Source organism: Nomascus leucogenys, chromosome 16 (genome assembly GCF_006542625.1).
Source record: "Nomascus leucogenys isolate Asia chromosome 16, Asia_NLE_v1, whole genome shotgun sequence".
NCBI classification, from domain to species: Eukaryota; Metazoa; Chordata; class Mammalia; order Primates; family Hylobatidae; genus Nomascus; species Nomascus leucogenys.
This window is the reverse complement of record NC_044396.1, coordinates 54,950,594-54,973,206: the sequence shown is the minus strand read 5'-3', so window position 1 is coordinate 54,973,206 and position 22,613 is coordinate 54,950,594. Positions and strand designations below refer to the sequence as shown.

Sequence of the window (22,613 nt, the reverse complement as noted above, 5' to 3'; positions counted from 1 at the left end):
ATTTTTAGTAGAGACAGGGTTTCACCATCTTGGCCAGGCTGGTCTGGAACTCCTGATCTCATGATCCACTGGCCTCAGCCTCCCAAAGTGCTGGGATTACAGGTGTGAGCCACCATGCCTGGCCAGCATCTTATTTCTTAATAACCTGCTTAACTTGGTCTTGCTTGCAATTACTGTATTGCACATGTATTCTATATGTTTTCCTTGGGTGAGCAGTGGACAGGCAGGCAATGAGCTCTGCCTTAAGGTAACCAAAATAGAGTGTCTCTTTAAAGGATTATTCGCTATGCTTAATTGTAACCAGGAAAGCTAGAAAACTTGAAATTAATATGATTGTGTACTTCATGTTGTATTGTAATAGTCATCTTTAATGTTGTCACATCTTAATTGCCAAAAGGGATATAAATATTTCACTCGTGTGCAGGTACACACGCACTTTAGTACACACACATTTTCTCTGGAAAAAAAATTTAGTCTTCCCATTGAATAGTCAAGACATTTTTAAGGGAGTCTAATTGTGTTAATTCCACATGCAAAAATAATATTGCTGTGAGAATTGTGTATTTCGTTTTCTCATTAAGCTACATTTTAATATTTATGGTGAGGCAGTTCATTGGGCAGTCTTTACACAGGCACTTCAAACTTAGCCTGTTGGGCTTATAACCTTTGGGATTTTTTGCCCCATTATATATTTCCTATTCATTCTTGTTCTTCTCTTTTAAAATAATTCTTTAGCAGTCACCTTTAGTCTTCTTCCTCTAGGGTTGCTCAGTTTTTTCAACCTCATCACCTGAAAAATAATTTTAGGGGTATGCATTGTGATTACTGGCTTTCTTATTGAAGCAAGCCTTGTCCTGATTTATCCTGAGTACTCGATGTAGGCTGTTGTTATTGTCTTATCACTTATTTTGGGGTCCAGGGTGGCAGAAGTTTACCTGATCTTATGATCACTAAATTTATAGGATTTCCTACCAGTTTCAGTATGTAACTTCCTGGAATTCTTTTGTAATGGTTCAGACCTACTCAAGGTCTCATATCTATAGTAGATGTCATTCTTTAGAAGCTTCTAGTGCTCTTCTGGTCAATTACTTTTAAAGGTATTCCATGTGGTAAGTAACATTTTCTGTTATAGGTAGAATGCAGAAGGTACTTAAGCAACATTGTGTATTTTTAAAGCTGTGAGCTGGGTGCTAAGTCATCAAGTGCCTATGTAAAAATAAAAGTAGAAATGCGCTTAGGCATCTTCAGAGTAACAGTAAATAAATTTCAGAATATCTTTTCTCATTTTTAATGAGTAAAAATCCTTTTAGAACAATGGTTGATGTATTAAGGTTGGGTTTCCTGCTTAGGTATCTCTGAAACAGTATTCTCAACCTTTCAGCTCTCCCTGTTCTACTTCCAGGGAGGTCTTCACTTCAGAAATCCAAGACTCATATTCATCCAGCTTGGTGTCAAGTGGGCTGTTGCTGCCAGAATTATCTTGTGATTATTTGAGAGATGTATCAGTTTCTTCTGAAGTACAATCAACTGTAGAAGCCTTTGTAGCAGGTGTGTAACAAGGCAAGTGCCCAACTGCTGCAGCCACTACTCTTGGAGCTACCCTGTCGGTGAACATGAGGACTCAGCGGCCTCATGAAAGGCTCCAGGGAGCAGTGTGTGGTTCTTCGGAGCCTTTTGTTTCTTCTGGCAGCTCTTCATGGAAAAATGTATTAACAAAAAACACCAATATGAAGGTGTGAATAAGGAATGTTACATATTTTTTCTTCTCAGTTATGAGTCTAAGAGGAAATTATTAATAAAAGTAGTATTGTGGTTATACGCTACTGTATTAGTGTAAAATAACCTGAGCTTTCTCAACCGTATGTTAATAAGGTGGTTGAAAATAGCTTAAAAGTGCTTGTGAGTAGAGAATACCTTCTAGTGTCTATTGATAATACTAGACATCAGAGCTTTTATTAAAAATAGATTTGCTGTTCAGTTCTAATGAAGAGAATCTAAGATTTACGTGGAGTAGTTTTGTTTTTTTTTTTCAAGTTTAATACAACTAATTCAAGGTCTAATAGCACCAGAATGTGTTGCAGCCAGTAAATCAGTCCTGTTTCTGATCTGTAAGCCAGAAGAAGTGGTACAGTTTCTTTTGGGAATTATTTCCACTCAGAATTGCAAGGAGATATTTGATATATCACCTTGGTTTGAGTCTGCATTCTTAGTGGAGAGTATGGAGACATCCTGGAAAGAGTCCCTGTGGGGGCGGGTGGGGGGTTTGTTTTTTGTTTTTGTTTTGAGATGGAGTCTCGCTCTGTTGCCCTGCTGGAGTGCTGTGGCTTAATCTCAGCACACTGTAACCTCCACCTCCTGGGTTCAAGCAATTCTCCTGCCTCCTCCTCCAGAGTAGCTGGGATTACAGGTGTGCGCCACCACGCCCAGCTAATTTTTGTATTTTTAGTAGAGATGGGTTTCACCATGTTGGCCAGGATGGTCTCGATCTCTTGACCTCGTGATCCGCCTGCCTCGGCCTCCCAGAGTGCTGGGATTACACTGTGCCCAGCCCCCTGTGGTGTTGAAGATTGAGGTAGATTAACTTAGTGAATCTGGCGTAAGGTATAAACTGCTCGCCCCCGACACATGCACACTTACTTTCATGCTTGATCCCTAGAACATGCTGTGTCTTAAGACTTTTGGTTTGACATATTGTCACCAATTAACTTTAATACCTCCTGAAAACGTTTTGGCAAAATATTTCTTAGTGCTTTCAGTAAGGTATAAATGTCACAACATAAACCTTTCTTTCTTTAACAATGGAACTGTAAACTATTTTTGCTAATATATTAAGAAAACTGCAAGCAGTGATCCCAGAGGTATGATTTGAGCTGCTTTTTTAGGACTCTTTCAGTGAGATTGGGGCACAACATATGAAAGACTCAAGCAACCTACCTCACCCACCTACTTCTCCCTTTTCAGTTGGAAATACTGGGTTTCCAAGTGGCATTTCATTTGAACAAAGAGTTTGTTGCCTCAAGATGTATTAGAAAATTTGACCAGGCATAGTGGCTCACACTGGTAATATCAGCACTTAAGAGAGGCAGAGACAGGAGGATAGCTTGAGCCCAAGAATTAGAGACTAGCCTGGCCAATTAGTGAGACCCCATTCTCCATAAAGAGAAAAACAAAAAAAAGAAAACTTGTTGGTGAAGATGTTTGTGTTTTACAGATTCTTTTGAGGAACTGACCTTTTTTTTTGGCCTTTTAGTCTTTAACAATAGCTGATAGTTGAGCTTTGCATTCACAGGCATGGGTAGCTTAACGACAGAGATAGATTCTGAGAAATGTGTCGTTAGATGACATTGTGGTTGTTTGAACATCATAGTGTACATACAGAAACCTAGATAGTACAGCCTACGACACACCCAAGCTGTATGGTGTAGCTTACTGCTCCTAGGCTACCATCCTGTATACTGAGTTACTGTACTGAATACTGTTGACAGTTGTAACACAGTGGTAAGTATCTGTGTATCTAAACATAGAAAAGGTACAGTAAAAATATGGTATTATGAGACCACCTTCATATATTTGATCTATCCTTGTCAAAAATGTTGTTATGCAACGCATGACTGTACATCTGGATTGCTTGCATATCAAAGTTATGGGCTTCTTTTAAGAATGTGAAAGAGCTGGACAGAGTGGTTCTTGCCAGTAATTGCAACACTTTGGGAGGCCATGGTGGGAGGCCATGGTGGGAGGACTGCTTGAGGCCAGGAGCTTGAGACCAGCCTGGGGCAATATAGTGAGACACTATGAACAAAGAGTTCTCTACAAAAAATAAAAAAATTAGCTGGACATGGTAGCATGTGCCTGTAGTCTCAGCTACAGGGACTGACTGAGTGGAGATGGGACTGAAGGCTGTGGTGGGAGGATCGCCTGAGTGGTTGAGGCTTTGGTGGGCTGTGATGCTACTGCACTCCAGTCTGGGTGACAACAGTGAGACCTTTTCTCAAAAAAAAAAAAAAAAAAAAGTGGGGGGAAAAATTGGCCTACTTTTTCAGTACACTTCCAGGAGTTAATTACCACCACCCCTAAGTTTAAGAACTCCCCACTCTTTGTTGTGAAGTCTTTTGTCCATTTGTTTCTCTGGGCTAGGAATTTATAGCAATCTCAAAGCCTTCAAGAGAGCATCAAAGAAAATAAACCTCCATTAGAGCTTTATTGGTTTTTGTTTTTGTTTTTGTTTTTTTAAGAGGTGGGTTCTCCCTATATTGCTCAGGCTGATCTCAAACTTCTGGCCTCACAAAATCCTGCCTCAGCTTCCCGAAGTATTGGGTTCAATCAACTACTTTATTGTAGTTCTCTGTATAACGAAAGAAAACAAGTGTGTAATGTACTGCATCTGTGGATTCAGGTGATCCTTAATCCATTTTGTCAGGTACTGCCAATATAGCAAATGAATTTTATTTCATCTTTCCAACAATGATTTTGTCACTCAGCTGGGACTTGGTTAACAACTCTGCTGTTACTTCTGAAGTGACAGTTCCATTTCAAAGATGAATAGCCAACTCCACAAATATTTTATCTTTCCTTTAGAGGAGGTCATGTTTTTCACTGTTTTTATTTATATTGATAATGCCACTATATGTCAGCTGTTTTGGTTTAGCCTTCAGTTGATGTTTAAAATTATTTAGCTTCTATAAAAGTCTAATTTATAGTGACAAGCTGGTCAGTGGTTGCCTGGGGTGGAGTTGGGGATTTGCTGCAAAAGGGACATCATGTGAAGAAAGGCTATGAGTAGGCGTGATAATGTTTTCATACCAGTGTGAATAAACTTAGCATTTTTCAAGTATGAGTGTTCATATGTCTGAAAGGGGTTAGTTGATTATGTGGATATGATAAAGTTCTTTTAAAGAGACTGAGAACTGTGTTGGATTTACCAAAAAAGGAGTCCTGTGTTTTATAGGGATGGGGTGCTGGGGAAGCAGGGTTTTCATATTGTTTTAAATGTAGTTTGATCATGAGTACCTCTAGAGCTAACCTACTTAATTATTCTATTCCTCAGTATATAAATGGAGATAATACCGTCATTGTGGTTTTAAGGGTTGAGAACTAATATTGAATAGATGAAACACTTAGGCTGGGAGACTGCTATAAACATGTTTACTGTTAGATTTAAGCTAGTTAGCAGGCAGTCAGAGTTGAACCTATGAAATTATATGGTTTGAAAATATTTGGGAGAAGATATCTTTATCCACATCATCATACTACTATAGCAGAAGCTCTGAAGAATGTAGGTAGTCAGCGAGTAAGACTTGATCCAGTGGGCCTGATGTTTTTATAAGTACTGAGGATTCTGACTATTAAAGGAAAATTACCCTTCCTAAGAACACTATGGTTGTAGGAAATGGAGATTTATCTTATCCTGACTTAACAGCTAGACCTTCTGTATTTGGCAGCAGTTTCATGTTGTCGTTTATAATCAATAACCAAAGATTTTCAAGTAAATACTAAATACTACATATATATTAGACTATGCCCAGAAACTTAGCAACTGAGGTACAATTAAGTCCTCATTGAACATCATCAGTAAGTCCTTGGAAACTGCGACTTTAAGCAAAAAGACATACAGCAAGCCCTCAAATAACATTTCATTATAATGTTAAGAAAAAAAATGGTTTCATTTTATCTCTTTTACTTAAAAGACACAGTTTGCAAGAAGCTGTTGACATAAAGTGAGGACACAATTTACTTATTTTTTTTTTTCCATTTCAAAGTATTTTATTTAGGCCAAAAGTCTTGATTACGTATTTTTTCATTTATTAATAGTAAGATAAGTGAAAACTGGCTGCTATGCCAAAAAGGTTAGTGATGTTAAACTTAACAGGAAGTTTCTACCTTATTTTCTTATATTTATCTTTTTAAATGAGTGACCTTTATTTTTTTAATTGTTCTTAGTGCGCAGTTGAATATCCCCCCAAAATTGGTGCTTTAAATTGCTTAAACATGTATTCTTAGCCTAAAATGTCTATTTTCTGGGCACAGATTTACAGCAGTCCTGTTATAACAATCTTTAGAGAATGTGCAGGCTGTGATTTGACTTCACTGCACAAGTATTAGGTCTATTTAGATAGGCCTCAATTAACTTGGTAAAATAAAAACATCCTCAACTTTTCAGTCTGTGCTATATGGCATGAAAGATCTGAGTTGAACTGAATGTAGTTGGCTTCTTGGAATGAAGCTGTTAGTGTTTTAAAAGTTAAAACTGAGTATTTGTATTTCATGAAATTTGACTAATACAGCTTATTAAGGACTGTTTTGGTGCAGCCAAAATGCTGACACATTTAAGAACCATCGAAATGGAGTATACTTTCAGGACAGTGGCCATCACCTAAGGGTGAACTCTAGTTTGGGGCATTAGGGAGGGTGGGGGGTGGTGGTGGGAGGAATCAAGGACACAGGAAAGGATGTGCAGGTTTTAAAATAGGCTGCCCAGACAGCTGGTCAATGGCCATTATTAATGTGGCAACCAGAAATTAGTACCAGATATTGAGTAGTATCCTGTCTGGTGGACCTGTTTTATCTCATTTATGTCGAAGTTATTTCCTAAAGTAACCTAAAGACCAGTGAAGTTCAACAAAGAAGATAAACCTTTATGTCAGTATAGTATGTGCTGCCTCAGGACAATGACTGCTCCCAGGGAGTGGGCGGGTTTATTTTATTGATTTGATTGGAGAGGGATAGGATTTAGCCTAAAGCCTTTTTAAAAATAAGATTTCTTAGTAACTGGCTCAGGATGTACAGATACCTAACTTACAAATGTAGTTTCTAATTGTGTTATTTTTGCATTTCTGGTAATTAACAACTTAATTTTAGCTCTATTCTAGCCAGTACTGAAACAGATGTTTTTAATTTATATGCTTTTTTTTTTTTACAACAACCTATTGAAGAAATAATTAAGGTAGTTAACTGAGGTTTAGAGAAATTGATGTAGATTCTCTTAAATGATATAGCCAGGACCAGGTCTTCTGACTCCTAGTCCAGTGATTTCACCAAAGCAACTCACCTCATAACATTGGTAACTTGATATAGCTAGTACTGTTTTAGCTTGAGGTAAGGCCTAGGCAGTCTGTATCAAAGCTTCAGATTATTCCCTCAAACCACCCTCCACTCTCACCCATTTTTATTACTTTCACCTACTTGGGAATTTTTTTTTTTTAGGAGAGATGGAGTCTTGCTATGTTGTCCAGGCTGGTCTCAAACTCCTAGGCTCAAGCAGTCTACCGGCCTGGGCCTCCCAAAGTGCTGGGATTACAGGCATGGGCCACCATGCCCGGCCAGGACTTTATAAGACATTTATCTGCAATTACCTGGCAGTGCTATTACGTGGCTGACAGTATATTGGAAGCTGAGACTGGTATTTTGATTTCTTGGCTGCAGATACTTATTTCACTAACTTTCTTTACTCTTAAAATGGGTAAAATTATATGTGTTATAGGAGCACAAAACAAGATAATACAGATTGGGTCTGCAACTCTGTAAGTAAGGTGACCATATAGGCTTGTAATATATTGTGTATATATGTGAGTTACCCCTTCAAATTATATTGACCTTTTTGGGTAAATGTATTTTAATTCATGTATTTGCTTTTTTAAATGGGCGTTAAAGGAAATTAATAATCTGATGTTTCTGAAATTGTAAAATGATTGCATAAATTCCTCACTAAATTAGGCACTTAGCACACTTTCATTGACTCGTACATTATGTCTATTGAAATAATACAGACTTTTATATAACTTATATTTTGACAGTTTGTTGCATATTCTAAGGACCCAGACATAGGCTTGGTGGCCCGTCTCTTGTCTTTCCTGGTTTATGACTTTCGGCTTTGTGGAATACGGCTGAGATGAAAGGATTTATTGATGATGCAAACTACTCCGTTGGCCTGTTGGATGAAGGAACAAACCTTGGAAATGTTATTGATAACTATGTTTATGAACATACCCTGGTAAGTGCCATTTCTCAAATACAGTGTTTGTCATTTTCCAAGCTCTGAAACATGAGTGCTTTTTAATTTCCAAGATGGTAATCTGATCAAAAGTACTTGGTTCATATGCTATCTGATTTAACTTGACCTTCCTCCCCCACACCCATTCCCCTTGAGTAGTGATCCATTTTTCTTTCCAATCCACATTATTTAAAAATCGTCCCTATGGCCCTTTACCTTCTATGCCTTTTGGCATCTGGCACCCACATATGTTCTGTTTATTCTGTTGATGTGATGCCATCCAACCTTCTAATCAGTACATGGCTTCTTACTCATTTTTCTCAATATTCTTCTTTTCTTTTTTTTTTTTTTTTTGGAGACGAGTCTCACTCTGTCGCCCAGGCTGGAGTGCAGTGGTGTGATCTTGGCTCACATGTAACCCTCGCCTCCTGGGCTCAAGCAGTTCCCCTCTCTCAGCCCCCTGAAGTAGCTGGAATTACAGGAGCACACCACCACACCTGGCTAATTTTTGTATTTTAGTAGAGACGAGGTTTCACCATGCTGGTCTTGAACTCCTGACCTCAGGTAATCTACCCGCTTCAGCCTCCTGAAATGCTGGGATTACAGGCACGAGCCACCGCGCCCGGCCTCAATTCTTTTCTTTTGCTTCCTTGTTTGAGATGGATTCTTACACTGTTGCCCAGGCTGGAGTTCAGTGGCACGATCTCGGCTCACTGCGACCTCTGCCTCCTGGGTTCAGGCAATTGATTGAGGATCCTTATGCCTCAGCCTCCCGAGTAGCTGGGATTACAGGTGTGTGCCCCCATGCCCAGCTAAGTTTTTTTTTGTTTTTTTTGTTTTTTTTGTTTTTTGAGATGGAGTCTACCTCTGTAGCCCAGGCTGGAGTGCAATGGCAGTATCTCGGCTCACTGCAACCTCCGCCTTCCGGGTTCAAGTGATTCTCCTGCCTTGGCCTTTCGAGTAGCTGGGATTACAGGCGCCTGCCACCATGCCCAGCTAATTTTTTGTATTTTTAGTAGAGACGGGGTTTCACCATGTTGGCCAGACTGGTTTTGAACTCCTGACCTCAGGTGATCCACCCACCTTGGCCTCCCAAAGGGCTGGGATTACAGGCGTGAGCCACCGCACCTGGCTTGTTTTTGTATTTTCAGTAGACGGGGTTTTGCCATGTTGGCCAGGCTGGTCTTGAACGCCTGACCAACATGTGATCTGCCTGCCTTGGCCTCCCGGAGTGTTGGAATTACAGGCGTGAGCCACTGTGCCTGGTCTCAGTTGTATTCTTCAGTGGATATTAATTTACTTTCAGATAATCTTGGTTGTGTATGTTCATTGAGAATTTGATAATTTATCCTGAGTACTCTCTGCTGCTCTAGGAGTCAACTTCCACAGAATCATATACTCACTGCTACTTAAGGTGATTTTCTTTTTTTTTTTCTCTTTGAGATGAAGTTTCACTCTTGTTGCCCAGGCTGGAGCGCAGTGGTACGATCTCAACTCACCACAACCTTGGTCTCCCTGGTTCAAGTGATTCTCCTGCCTTAGCTTCCCAAGTAGCTGGGATTACAGGCGCCTGGCACCAGGCCCAGCTGATTTTTGTATTTTTAGTAAAGACAGGGTTTCACCATGTTGACCAGTCTGGTCTCAAACTCTTGACCTCAGGTGATCCACCCACCTCGGCCTCCCGAATTGCTGGGATTACAGGCGTGAGCCACCGTGCCCAGCCTGGTCCTTTTTTTTTTTTTTTTTTTTTTTTTTCATATTAGACTTAACTGATACAATCTTTCTTTATTGGAGAAAATTTCCTGTATTCCACCAAACTTATTAGAGAATTGTTTTCATGTTACTGGTGTTCAGTAATTGAATATCCAAAATTTTCTCCTTCTCTTGACCTTAAGTCTACAGACGTGTTCATCTTCCCCTCATCCTAGGAAAAATCCCTTTGTCTTCCTCTGCCATTCAACTTCTTAAAACTTCACATGTTGGTCATGAAACTTGTCATATTGGTCAACCAATTTCTGCCAAGCCATTCTTCAGTTGCCACTGGGAAGCGCCTAGTCAAATTTTGATGAACATTCTTACCACTTAACTTTATTCTTCTGACTTTTTGCAACACTTTTCAGGGGTCAGATATAATCTTTGAAATATTCCTTCCATCCCACATCTAAATTAACCCACATTTAGTAGCATTCAATGAGGATTAGTCCTCAACCCTATTCCTTCCTGGCTCTGGGGTGACACATCTGTGTTCTCTGAGTCATTCAGTCCACCTTTTGTTTGTCCTCTCTTATTTAACCTTGTTCTTGCCTTCATGACGTCCTGGTATTCATCTCCTCCTCCATTCCCACTATCTATCCGTCTTTGCACATGTCATTATAGTGACCTCCTAACTTATTTCCCTTTTCATTGTCCTATTGTTTGCCCAAACCTGCTTAATTTTGTTGAATATTCATTAAATACAAGGCTTCCCTGCTCCCTAAATTTGTTTTTCGTTGCCTACTGAGAATTTTCCAGACTCACATCATGCCTAAGATAAGAAAGGAAGCTGAATACCTTGTTGTTTCATCCCATTTCTCTTGGTGGTACCCATAAATACCTATTTTTTCCCAATCAAATTAAATATAAACTTTTTGTCTCCGGAATACTATAGATATCATATCTTGGGAGGATGGATAACTTAATACAACTGTTAAAATTCTGCTGCACATAATGTGCGTTTTGCATTTATATCAGTTGGGCACTATATTCTAATAATGGACATTTTCAAATACTGTGTATTAAAGATTGAAAACAGTAACATTGTCTTCATGGATTCTCAAACAGTATTTGGATGTTGTACGTCCTACATAAGATTTTTTGGCCTGCTATCTAACACTGAGTAATATATGTTCTGTCCAACATGCATAAGTCATCTCTCTAGTCCTAGAATAGCCACAACTTTAAGGAAGATTATTCTTATTCAGGCTTATCTGATATTTGGTAGACTTACGTACTTTTAAAATCTAATTTTGACATCTCCATATGCAGACTAACAACCTTGTCTTTTTAAAAATGGTTTCCTGTTTGGGCATGGTGGCTCACACCTGTAATCCCAGCACTTTGGGGGGCCTAACATGGGAGGATCGCTTGAGCTCCAGGAGTTGGAGGCTGTAGTAAGATATGGTTGCACCACTGCCCTCCAGTCTGTGCTACGGAGCAAGACCTCAACTCTGAAAAAGTAATAAAATAAGAGGTTTCCCAGTGAAGATGGTCTCTTATTTTACCATGTTGTATTTAATGGCGATATATAGCTTGTTTTATTTAGCATTTCTGATTCTACTTACTGCATTAGGAAATTATATCCTGAACTGCCAAAGTATTTTAAACAGTGGGGGAAGCATGGGAGAAAATAGGTTTCCTTCCTTCAACTGCCAAAAAGTAAAATCAAGGCAGTTTCATTCTGACTTTTGTCACTGTAATTGATAATAGTTTTTTTTTTTATCTCAAAGGGGAGAATATTTTATATGCTAGCGTAGCAAAGCAAAAAGTAATCAAATATAAGAAAGAACAAATGTATTCAGAGTCTCTTTTAATGTTTACTAAATCTAGTTAACAAGCTTTAAATGTATTACTGTATGTAAATATATACTGTATGTCTTGGCCCATATATTTGTGGAGGAAAGGAGGTGTTCTTTCCTGTTTTGATACTTGATTTTCAATGGTTTTTTGTTCATTTTTGTCTTTTTTTTTTATAACCATAATAGACAGGGAAAAATGCATTTTTTGTGGGAGATCTTGGAAAGATTGTGAAGAAACACAGTCAATGGCAGAATGTAGTGGCTCAGATAAAGCCATTCTACACAGTGAAGTGCAACTCTGCTCCAGCTGTACTTGAGATTTTGGCAGCTCTTGGAACTGGATTTGCTTGTTCCAGTAAAGTAAGTATTTTTCATTTTTTAACTAAACTGAAACATTGAATAATTTAACTTAAGGTAGTTACAGTGGTTAGAGAACAAATGAAAGGAAGTTTGACTTTTGGATGGAGTTTTGAAATAATTGTTTAAATCTGCAGCCTCATGTTGGAAAATTACAAGCTTTTCAAGTGCACCAATGAAAGGGAAGTTTCATTGTGATGAGCCTTTGAAACGTTTTATCTTTACTAATTGAAAACTTTAATTTGTTCCTCATTCTTAGTCTAGAGCTACTTCTAGACCAAACTACAGCAGATACCTAAACTCTGAGATTTCTTTGGTGCTTCTTTTTCGTAATGTTTAGGCCAGGGATTACACCTGTAATCCCACCACTTTGAGAGGCTGAGGCAAGAGTTGCTTGAGCCAGGAGTTTAGGATCAGCCTGGGCAGCATAGTGAGACTTTGTCTCACTTTTTATTTATTTATGTTTTTAAAAAAAAATATTGGTTTGGCTAGGCACAGTGACTCACACCTGTACTCGTAGCACTTTGGGAGGCTGAGGCAGGAGGATCACTTGAGCAGCCCTAGAGATGGAGGCTGCATTGAGCTATGATTGTGCCACTGCACTTCAGCCTGGAATACAAAGAGTGAGACCCTGGTTTTTTAAAAGGGGTGGGGGTAATAGTAGTAGAGGAAGCATTACCAGAATATGAACTGTGACATATATTCTTAATTTAACCTCATTTTCACAGAATGAAATGGCTTTAGTGCAAGAGTTGGGTGTACCTCCAGAAAACATTATTTACATAAGTCCCTGCAAGCAAGTGTCTCAGATAAAGTATGCAGCAAAAGTTGGAGTGAATATCATGACATGTGACAACGAAATTGAATTGAAGAAAATTGCACGTAATCACCCAAATGCCAAGTAAGTATAAAACTAAGTACTTGAAAATATTACTTAGCACTTAGAGGGTTGGGTTTGTCTTTTGTCTGGGAAGGAGCATTTGTGGTAGGACAATGATGTGTATCATAATTATAACTTATTTAAAGGGCCTCTATGGGAAACACTAGTAGCATTTTATTGGCTCTCTACCTCTGATCCTTCATGTGGAATTGGGATTTAAAAAAATAAGGGCAGTTTGGGGATATGATCTTGTAATCTTCAAGGAATCCTTGATAGTTGGTGTGATAATCAAATTAGGGCCATGGCTATATTTTCATTATTTCTATAACTTAGTTTGATAACATTAGGAACAGGATATACTTTGGTCAGCATTTTTTCCTGTTTAGCTGAGGGTTTAATCTACCCTAGGCCATAGTTCTTGAATGGTCATCTTTATTGACAGTGTCTTCGAAGCCTAGTCCATAGATTTGGGGGGTTTTGTTTTTAAGGCTAATACTTTTATTTTTGAACGTGAAGTTTAATTTTTTACTTGCACCTTCATGTATCCAGAGAATTTTTTTTTTTTAATTAGAAAGTTTACTTTTTAAAGGCTGGGCGCAGTGGCTCACACCTGTTATACCAGCACTTTAGGAGACTGAGGCTGGTGGATTATTTAAGGTCAAAGTGGCCTGCCCCTGTAATCCCAGCTACTTGGGAAGCTGAGGCAAGAGAATCCCTTGAACCCAGGAGCCGGAGGCTACAGTGAGCCAAGATCAAGCCACTGCACTCCAGCCTGGGCAACAGAGCAAGACTCCCTCATAAAAAGGTTTACTTTTTTAAAAGCAGAAAGATTTAAGGCAAATTTTATGTTTTCACAAACTGGTATATTGAGAGGGCTTAAGAATATACTAAAAGCATATTGAATTATGCAGTTGTTGGCTTACTTTTAAGAGTTACGTGTGTTTCTGAAAATGAATTCTGTCTGTATTTTCTTTGTATGTCCATAATTTTCATACTGACTTTAATGATGTACTTAAGATATCCTGACAGCATTGATTACTGTGGTAAATCTTTGTGTGGATAAAAGCCTTGTTGGGAAAATTTTAGGGAACCACTTGTTTTTCTAAAAAATCTTGTTCTGTGATCCTCTGAAGACAAGCTGTGATTTGTGATGTTTAGTATGTTAGATTGTGGACTGGCATCTTCTTGCTGGAGCTGATTCTAACCTTAGAATAATTTTTGCTTTCATCAGTCTTGTCCTCTGATTATCAAATTAGGGCCATAGCTGTATTTCCATGGCCATATTATTAACCTTTTTAGTTTATGTAATTAATACATCCATAGGAAAACAGTTATACAAAAAGAATTTGTATATTTTCAACTTCTAGCGGTTTGTAATTACTCAGCTTCTGAAATTAAAGAAATTTAATCAGTCTTGGTCATCTTGTCTTGGTTGTCATGGTTTGGAAGGAAATACCAAATAGATTCGAATCAGTAGACTAGAAGGCTGCTGTTTAAACACATAAAATAATTGTTTAAAAAAGCTTTCTGGGTTGGGCGCAGTAGCTCATGCCTGTAATCCCAGCACTTGGGGAGGCCGAGGTGGGTGGATCACTTGAAGTCAGGAGTTTGAGACCAGCCTGGCCAACATGGTGAAACCCCATCTCCACTAAAAATAAAAAAAATAAGCTGGGCATGGTGGTGCACCCTTGTATTTCCAGCTACTTTGGGAGGCTGAGGCAGGAGAATTGCTTGAACTCAGGAGGCACTCTCATGAGGCGGAGGTTGCAGTGAGCTGAAATTGCACCACTGCACTCCAGCCTGGGTGACAGAGCAAAACTCCATCTCAGAAAAAAAAAGAAAAAAAAAATTTAAAAAATGCTTCCTATTTTTTTCCAGTTAGAAACCTGCTGGGATGTAACAATGTTAGTAGGAAGAATGTTTGCAGTAACCATGGAGGTTTAGCTAGTTAGCACAATCAAAGAAATTTGAAGACATTTAAAGCCCTGATATTTTTATTGAAAGACAATGATGGCATTGCTATTCAATTTAGTCTTCCTAGGTGGATTTATGGACTGATGGACTTCATTTGAAAGTAATGTCGTCTTTCATTACAGAGCCCAACCAACTCTTGATGCTACAACAGAGTCTTAACTTGCTGCATTTTCCAAAATCCCATCCTTGTAAGCTTCATGCTTTAGGCCCTAATTGCTAGTTTTTTCTCTATACAGGATTGTTTTTCATTAGGTTCACTTGATTCATCCGTCGCTGGATTTGGGAGCACTGGCAACATAATCAACACACTTGCTACAATCTTCAGGCTTCACATGTGCTGATGATGATGTAAACCAACTCTGCCCCAATCATCTCCCCTTCTCTTAGGGTCTTACTACATATTGCAACAGAAGATAATATTGGAGGTGAAGAGGGTAACATGAAGTTTGGCACTACCCTGAAGAACTGTAGGCATCTCTTGGAATGTGCTAAGGAACTTGATGTCCAAATAATTGGGGTTAAGTGAGTATTTGTTTTAAACTTTTAAAGCTGTGAACATTTTATGGTGGTAACCTGTCTTTCTGGTTATTGATTTAAGACTTTATTTGCATGAAATCTAAGATGCAATTTTTTCTAGTCTTTTAACACACATGTATGTGTTTTCTTCTTAGTTTAGGCAAAACAACTTAAATATGCCTTGTCCTTTTTCATATGTTTTGCAACTGTACCTCCTTCCCCACAATAAAAAGAATAGCAAATAATATTTTGATTCGGTTAGTGCAGAGTAACTTAAATCACCGCTTTTTAAATTGGATGGGAGGGGATTTGCTAGAATTCTTAATGAAAATTAAGGACTTTTTCCTCCTTTTAATGATTACTCTGGGGAACTTCAATAAATTAGACTTTGCTTTAGCCTTTTAATTTTATATGTGAGGAAACTGAGACTCCAAGAGGTTCAAAGACTTGATAATAGCCTCAGAACTAATTACAGGCATAGTAACACTAAGCCCTAGATGTTGTTTGCCAGCCCATTGCTACTTTTACTGAAGTAAAAAGGTCTTGCTTTTTCAAACACTCACAAAGATGTATTGTGTATCTTTCTTTACTTTTATTATTTATTTTTTGAGATAGTATCTCATTCTATCTCCCATGCTGGAGTGCAGTGGCACGATCACGGCTCACTGCAGCCTCAAACTCCTGGCTCAAGCAGTCTTCCTACCTTGGCCTCCCAAAGTGCTGGGATTACAGGTTTGAGCCTCTGTGCCTGGCCTCATTGTGTATCTTTCTATACTACTTTGTACATAAATAGGTGGTAGTCTTTTAAACAAAGAATGGGATCATGCTGTGCCCTACACAATAGATAACGTTCCATGTCAGTCTAGTTTTAATTCTACCTTAGGTGACAATATTGACACATTTGAGAGTTTTGTTCATATTTCAACTAAGTTTTAATTGAAGTCGACATAAAAATTAATGAAGTACTATCTCAAATAGATGAAGGGAAAAGAAAAATGGACTTTATGGGTACAGTTCTATGGATTTTAGTACTTGAGTAACCACTGCCACAACCAGGAAGTATTCTATTCTGAAACTAGCTTGATTAATGTTCATTTGTATTTATTTCACAACAGACACATTTTTGTATTTGGTTGGGTAAAATTGAATGTTCAATTTTATGCTCAACTGAATGTGATACGATTTGGTAGTGCTTGTTACTTCACTATATAAACATAAAACCGCCACATATACGTAAAAGCACACCTTATTGTATAACCATGGAACAGTACTGATAATTGACTTATTGTTGAGAATTTTTGTTTATAGAATTACAGTTTTATCTTGGCATTGCCTTTTCTAAAAAGCTGGTACTGTAACTTTTGGGTAATTAGAAGCTAATGCTTCTAATACTTTAAATATTTGGTAAAGTTAATGGGGATACTTAATGGTATGAATATGATGAATGACAGTTGAAAGAAAGAAATTACAGGAGGTGTCTCTAAAACTTTCTGCTCCTTTAAATTTGTTATTCTATATGTTTCAGATTTCATGTTTCGAGTGCTTGCAAAGAATCTCAAGTATATGTACATGCTCTATCTGATGCTCGATGCGTGTTTGACATGGCTGTAAGTCCTTTCTTTAAATTATTTTGATATTTTATTTTAGCCAGGATGTTAAGTTAAAGACTAAGTATTGTTTTCTGCCTGTGTGAATTACTCTGACTACATTCAACGTGACACATGCCTCATTTTTATTATATAAGCGTTCAGAGCTCTATACAGTCACACCTTTAAGCAGGTAAAGGAGTGAAATAGTAATTTACTTGCATAAGTCTAGAAGACAGTACAAATAAAATCAAAGAGACAGCATACCTAACATTGAATAATCTGTTTCGATCAGTAAAAAACCAAGAATTTGCTGTACTAAAGATCAGAACAGATATTTACCTCCCTAGGAGGGGGTTTTTAAAATGTTCTCGTATCCATTACAATTTGGAAAAGCATTTAAATGATTTTTTTTTCCATCTCTAGGGAGAAATTGGCTTTACGATGAACATGTTAGACATTGGTGGAGGATTCACGGGAACTGAATTTCAGTTGGAAGAGGTAAACTTTTCAGTAGATGACATAACAGAATAATTGCTTTCTTTGCTACTTAAGTGGTGTATGTGTAGAGCAGGATTTTTACAATGGCAGAAACTAAACCCTGTAACATCTCTTTAAAATTATGTTCTTAGAAAAGGAATAGGCAGTTAGTAGACCTAGCTAACTTTGAAAAGTTTGATAGAATTCTTTGAACATTATCATAAAACATTTTCTATTTCAGTTGTGTTTCTGTACTTAATGGTACAAATGATTTAATACTTAGAAAACTTAATATTACTTTTTTTTTTTTTTTTTAAATCTTCCTGTGTTGCCCAGGCTGGAGTGGAATGGTGCAATTATAGCTCACTACAGCTTCCAACTCCTGGGCTCAAGCGATCCTCCTGCTTCAGCCTCCCAAGTAGCTAGGACTTTAAAAAAAAAAAAAAAATGAGTCTTTCTATATTGCCCAGGCTGGTCTCAGAACTCCTGGCCTCAAATGATCCTCCTGTCCCCAAGTGATCCTCCTGCCCCAGCCTCCCAAAGTTTTGGGGTTACAGGCGTGAGCCGCCACTCCCAGCCAACTTTAGCACTTAGACCAGATACACGTCACATCTGTTTCTCACCTTCCTACTCTGCCCTCCTTCCTTCTGTGATATCTAGAAACTGTGATTTGAAAATTTTGCTTCTGTTTTTAGTGATCAAGTATAGAAAAATGACTTAAAAAGAAACAAATACCAGTAGGTATTTGTTATTAGAGCTATCTATTTTTAAAATTAATGCCATTCTGATAGTTACAAAATAAACTGACTTGAAAGCATGCCTAATAATTGCTTGGAGATAATTACGAAGTTGCTAAGGTTCATGGTCTGTGATTGGAACTGCTTCATTTTCCTAGAAAATTTTGTTAATGTCAATCTCTGAATATTGCGAATTATCTAATCCAATATTGAAACCATACTGTGGCATTTAAAATCCATAGGTTAATCATGTTATCAGCCCTCTGTTGGATATCTACTTTCCTGAAGGATCTGGTGTTAAGATAATTTCAGAACCCGGAAGCTACTATGTGTCTTCTGCATTTACACTCGCAGTTAATATCATAGCAAAGAAAGTTGTTGAAAATGATAAATTTCCCTCTGGAGGTAAGTTATAAAGTTTATGGTTTTATTTTTGTTGGTAGATAATTGCATTTAGTCTGGAAATGAGCAGATGGTCATGAAGTTGTAGGTGGTTTTCAGCTTTTAAAAATCTTAAAGCTGGCCGGGCGTGGTGGCTCACGCCTATAATCCCTGCACTTTGGGAGGCGGAGCCAGGTAGATCACGAGGTCAGGAGTTCGAGACCAACCTGGCCAATATGGTGGAAACCCCATCTCTACTTAAAACTTAGCCGGTCGTGGTGGCGCATACCTGTAATCCCGGCTACTTGGGAGGCTGAGGCAGAAAAATCACTTGAATCCGGGAGGCGGAGGTTGCAGTGAGCCAAGATTGTGCCACTGGACTCCAGCCTGGGTGACAAGAGTGAGACTGTCTCAAAAAAAAAAAAAAAAAAATCTTAAAGCCAAGGTCCCATTTCATAAGAATTCCAAATCCAACTTTCTTGGTACTGATGTTTAGATATGTGTGTTTTAGATAAATGTCTACCAGATAATTAATTCTCATCCATTGTTCAGAACTACTTTTATTGTGATCTCTTCTGTTCTCCTTACCTCACATGGGTCACAGGGAGGCTCTGTTTTCACACTTTCTCACATAAGGGCCACAAAGAGTCCTTGTAATCTAACTCAAGTCAAACCAACAAAAAGGCTCTAGATAGTCCCATCTTGTTGGCTAATACTATTGTAGGAAATACTGTTTTACATTAACAAGACTCTTTTTTTTTGGCTGTGGACTAATCCACAGCCCATAGGAAAATTGTCCATTTCCCCAATGTTGTCTTTTTTTTACAGCTTTGTTTTTCCTTGTTTAGAATCCAGTCCAGGACCACATTGAATTTGTCATTTCTCCTTGAATCTAGATAAAGTTTCTCAGCTCATTACTTTGTATTTTTTGACTTTGACATTTTTGAAGAGTAAAAATTTCATGGCCTATCCTTAGTTTGGGTTTGTTTGATGATTCCTTATGATTATATTTTTAGGCTATGCATTTGGGGCATGAAGTTCACTAAAGTGTTAGTCTCTTCTTCTCACTTCATCATGTTAGGAGGCACATGATAGTGGCCAATTCTAATATTGATGATGCTGGGTGTTTTTTCTTGTTGTTTTGTCACCCAGGCTGGAGTACAGTGGCTCCATCAGGGCTCATTGCAGTCTCAACCTCCCAGCTTAAGCAGTTCTCCTGCCTGCATAGTTGGGACTACAGGCGTATGCCACCATGCCTGGCTGGGTTTTTTTCTATTTTTGTTCTGTAGAGGGTTTTGTTGTGTTTCCCAGGCTGGTCTCAAACTCCTGAGCTCAAGTGAGCCACCTGCCTCACCCTCCCAAAGTGCTGGGATTACAAGCTTGAGTCAATGCACCTGGCCTTGTGATTTTTTTTTTTTTTTTTTTTTTTTTGAGACTGTTTTGCTCTTGTTGCCCAGGCTGGAATGCAGTGGCATGATCTCGGCTCACTGCAACCTCCGCCTCCTGGGTTCAAGCGATTATCCTGCCTCAGCCTCCCAAGTAGCTGGGATTACAGGTGCGTGCCACCACACCTGGCTAGATTTTTTTTTAATTTAAATGCTAGTTTTGAGCACTTGTTTAAGGTTGTGTCAGGCAGGTTTCTCTCCATTGTGAAGTGGCAAGTTTAAATTAGAGACTGTAAACTACCTGTTTTTAACCAGATTTTCACCCCATTAGTTTTAGCATCTGTTGGTGAATTTCTAACTTCATTATTGTTTATATTAGTTGGCCTTTACTTAAAGAATATCTTTTCCTTCCCTCCTGTTTATTTATGAGTTTAGACTCATAGATCTTTATTCAATAGGTTTATATAATCTATTACTCTCATTTTTCCCTTGACATGTGTCCATTATTCTCAGAGCAATTCTTTATTTTTTGGTATATCAAGATGTTCCAGGCTCATTTTAACCTTTTTCTGCCTCAGTCCTGTAATCAGTTGTTTCTCCAAGGAGCCTTTGTTTGTTTTTTTGGAGAGTGATATTTTAAAAACCTGAAAATGCGTATTTGTTGTGCTAAGAGTAGAATAGCTGTGAGTAGAATGGGCATTTTCAAAGGTTTCGAAGTGAGGTGAGAGGATCTATTGATCCCTGAAGCTCGAGGCTGCAGTGAGCTGTGATCACGCCACTGCACTCTAGCCTGAGTAACAGTGAGGCCCTGTCTCAAAACACACATACACACACACACACACACACACACAGAGAGAGAGAGAGAGAGAGAGAGAGAAAGATTCCCACTGGCAGTGTATATACATGTGAGCTCTGGTTGCTCCTCCCGCTCTCTGATGTTTTGTAGTGTCAGTCTTTAAGTTGATCCAGTCAGTAGGTTGGTGGTAATGGTAGCCCATTGTGTTTTTAATTTGCATTTACCTGATGACTAACGATGTAGAGCACTATTTTCTTTTTCTTTTTCTTTTTTTTTGAGACAGGGTTTTTGCTCTGTCATCCAGGCTGGAGTGAGTGGCACAATCTCAACTTTTATTTTTAATTCCACATTCAAACACATATTTAATTCTTTGTGCATGTATTGCCTTCCTCTTGCTGATTTGAAAAGAAACTAAAAAGTGTTTTTCGTTGCTGCTTGATTTCCTCTTTTTTTGAAACAGCAACTATCAGAAAGGCTCCTAGAATCTTAATACTTTTTTCTTTTTTTTTGAGACAGGGTCTCATTCACCCAGGCTGGAGTGCAGTAGCACAATCTTGGCTCACTGTCTCACTGTCTTACTGTAACCTCCGCCTCCCAGATTCAAGGGATTCTAGTGCCCCAGCCTCCCAAGTAGCTGTGATTACAGGCATGCACCACCACACCTGGCTAATTTTTGTATTTTTAGTAGAGATGGGGTTTTGCCATGTTGTTCAGGCTGATCTTGAACTCCTGACCTCAAGTGATCCTCCCACCTCAGCCTCACAAAGTGCTAGGATTACAGGCATGAGCCACCGCATCCAGCCCTAGAGCACTTTTTTCTTGTGCTCATTGGTTATCTTCCTTTGTGAAATGCGTGCTCTATGTGTCTTTTTAAGTTTAGTTTGAGAAATGTGAAAATTACATTAATTTGTTTTATATGAGCCATTTGACTAAAAATTCATTTTCCCCTTTCCTGTTTTATTCCAGTAGAAAAAACCGGAAGTGATGAACCAGCCTTCATGTATTATATGAATGATGGTGTTTATGGTTCTTTTGCAAGTAAACTGTCTGAGGACTTAAATACCATTCCAGAGGTTCACAAGGCAAGTTTTATCAGAAATATCAAAACCTATTTGGCATTTTATAAGCTGAGCTGTTATTTTTAAGATGCTTCCCAGTTTTTTGAAAAGCATTTTAGAATGGGCAAAAATGTCCTTTTTGAGGATTTGTGTTCTTCTGGTGGAGTCCCTTTTTTAGTTTGTTGTCTTTACGTGGAGTTAATGGTACCATTGAGGCTTAAGGAGCACCCTGCCCTTGGCTCTAGGCCTTTTTTCCGTGAGCACATTGGATCTGAGACAGTGAAAAATACTTACCTACTCACAAATTCAATACCTGCGTAAGTATGAGTAAAAATTAAATTGTAAAATTTTTCCTACAGAAATACAAGGAAGATGAGCCTCTGTTTACAAGCAGCCTTTGGGGTCCATCCTGTGATGAGCTTGATCAAATTGTGGAAAGCTGTCTTCTTCCTGAGCTGAATGTGGGAGACTGGCTTATCTTTGATAACATGGGAGCAGATTCTTTCCATGAACCATCTGCTTTTAATGATTTTCAGAGGCCAGCCATTTATTACATGATGTCATTCAGTGATTGGTAAGGCGATTTTATTTTAAGGCAGATGGGATATTTGAACTGTCCTTTTAGACTTGCTAACAAGTTTTAATTCTGTAATGAATGCTAAACTTAGAAGTACAGTCATGTATTGCCTATACAGTGTAGTTGCTTAATGATGGGAATTTGTTCTGACAAATGGAACATTAGGTGATTGTATGATGGCATAACCTACTACATAATCTAGGCCATGTGGTATAATGCTCCTAGGCTACAAACCTATACAGCATGTTACTCTGTTTAATACTGTTGGCAGTTGTAATGCAGTGGCGTTTGTGTATCTTAAGATACTTAAACATAGAAAGGATAATACATTGTGCTATGACA

At 38.4% G+C, this 22,613-nt stretch overlaps 1 protein-coding gene across 5 annotated transcripts in view; it reads left to right on the top strand.

Moving 5' to 3' along the window:
* AZIN1 (antizyme inhibitor 1) overlaps positions 1-22,613 on the top strand; it is a 37,932-nt gene that overhangs the window by 12,692 nt on the left and 2,627 nt on the right. For 2 of the 5 annotated variants that reach the window (NM_001291477.1, XM_030794870.1), the window contains 10 exons: positions 1,403-1,548; positions 7,794-7,990; positions 11,731-11,904; positions 12,630-12,802; positions 15,143-15,277; positions 16,797-16,878; positions 17,284-17,358; positions 18,317-18,479; positions 21,603-21,718; positions 22,054-22,268. In NM_001291477.1, coding sequence (NP_001278406.1) covers positions 7,889-7,990; positions 11,731-11,904; positions 12,630-12,802; positions 15,143-15,277; positions 16,797-16,878; positions 17,284-17,358; positions 18,317-18,479; positions 21,603-21,718; positions 22,054-22,268 — 1,235 coding nt within the window. In that variant the 5' untranslated portion in view covers positions 1,403-1,548; positions 7,794-7,888. The remainder of the gene's footprint in view (positions 1-1,402; positions 1,549-7,793; positions 7,991-11,730; positions 11,905-12,629; positions 12,803-15,142; positions 15,278-16,796; positions 16,879-17,283; positions 17,359-18,316; positions 18,480-21,602; positions 21,719-22,053; positions 22,269-22,613) is intronic. The other 3 variants (XM_030794872.1, XM_030794871.1, XM_030794869.1) reach the window with 3 other exon arrangements.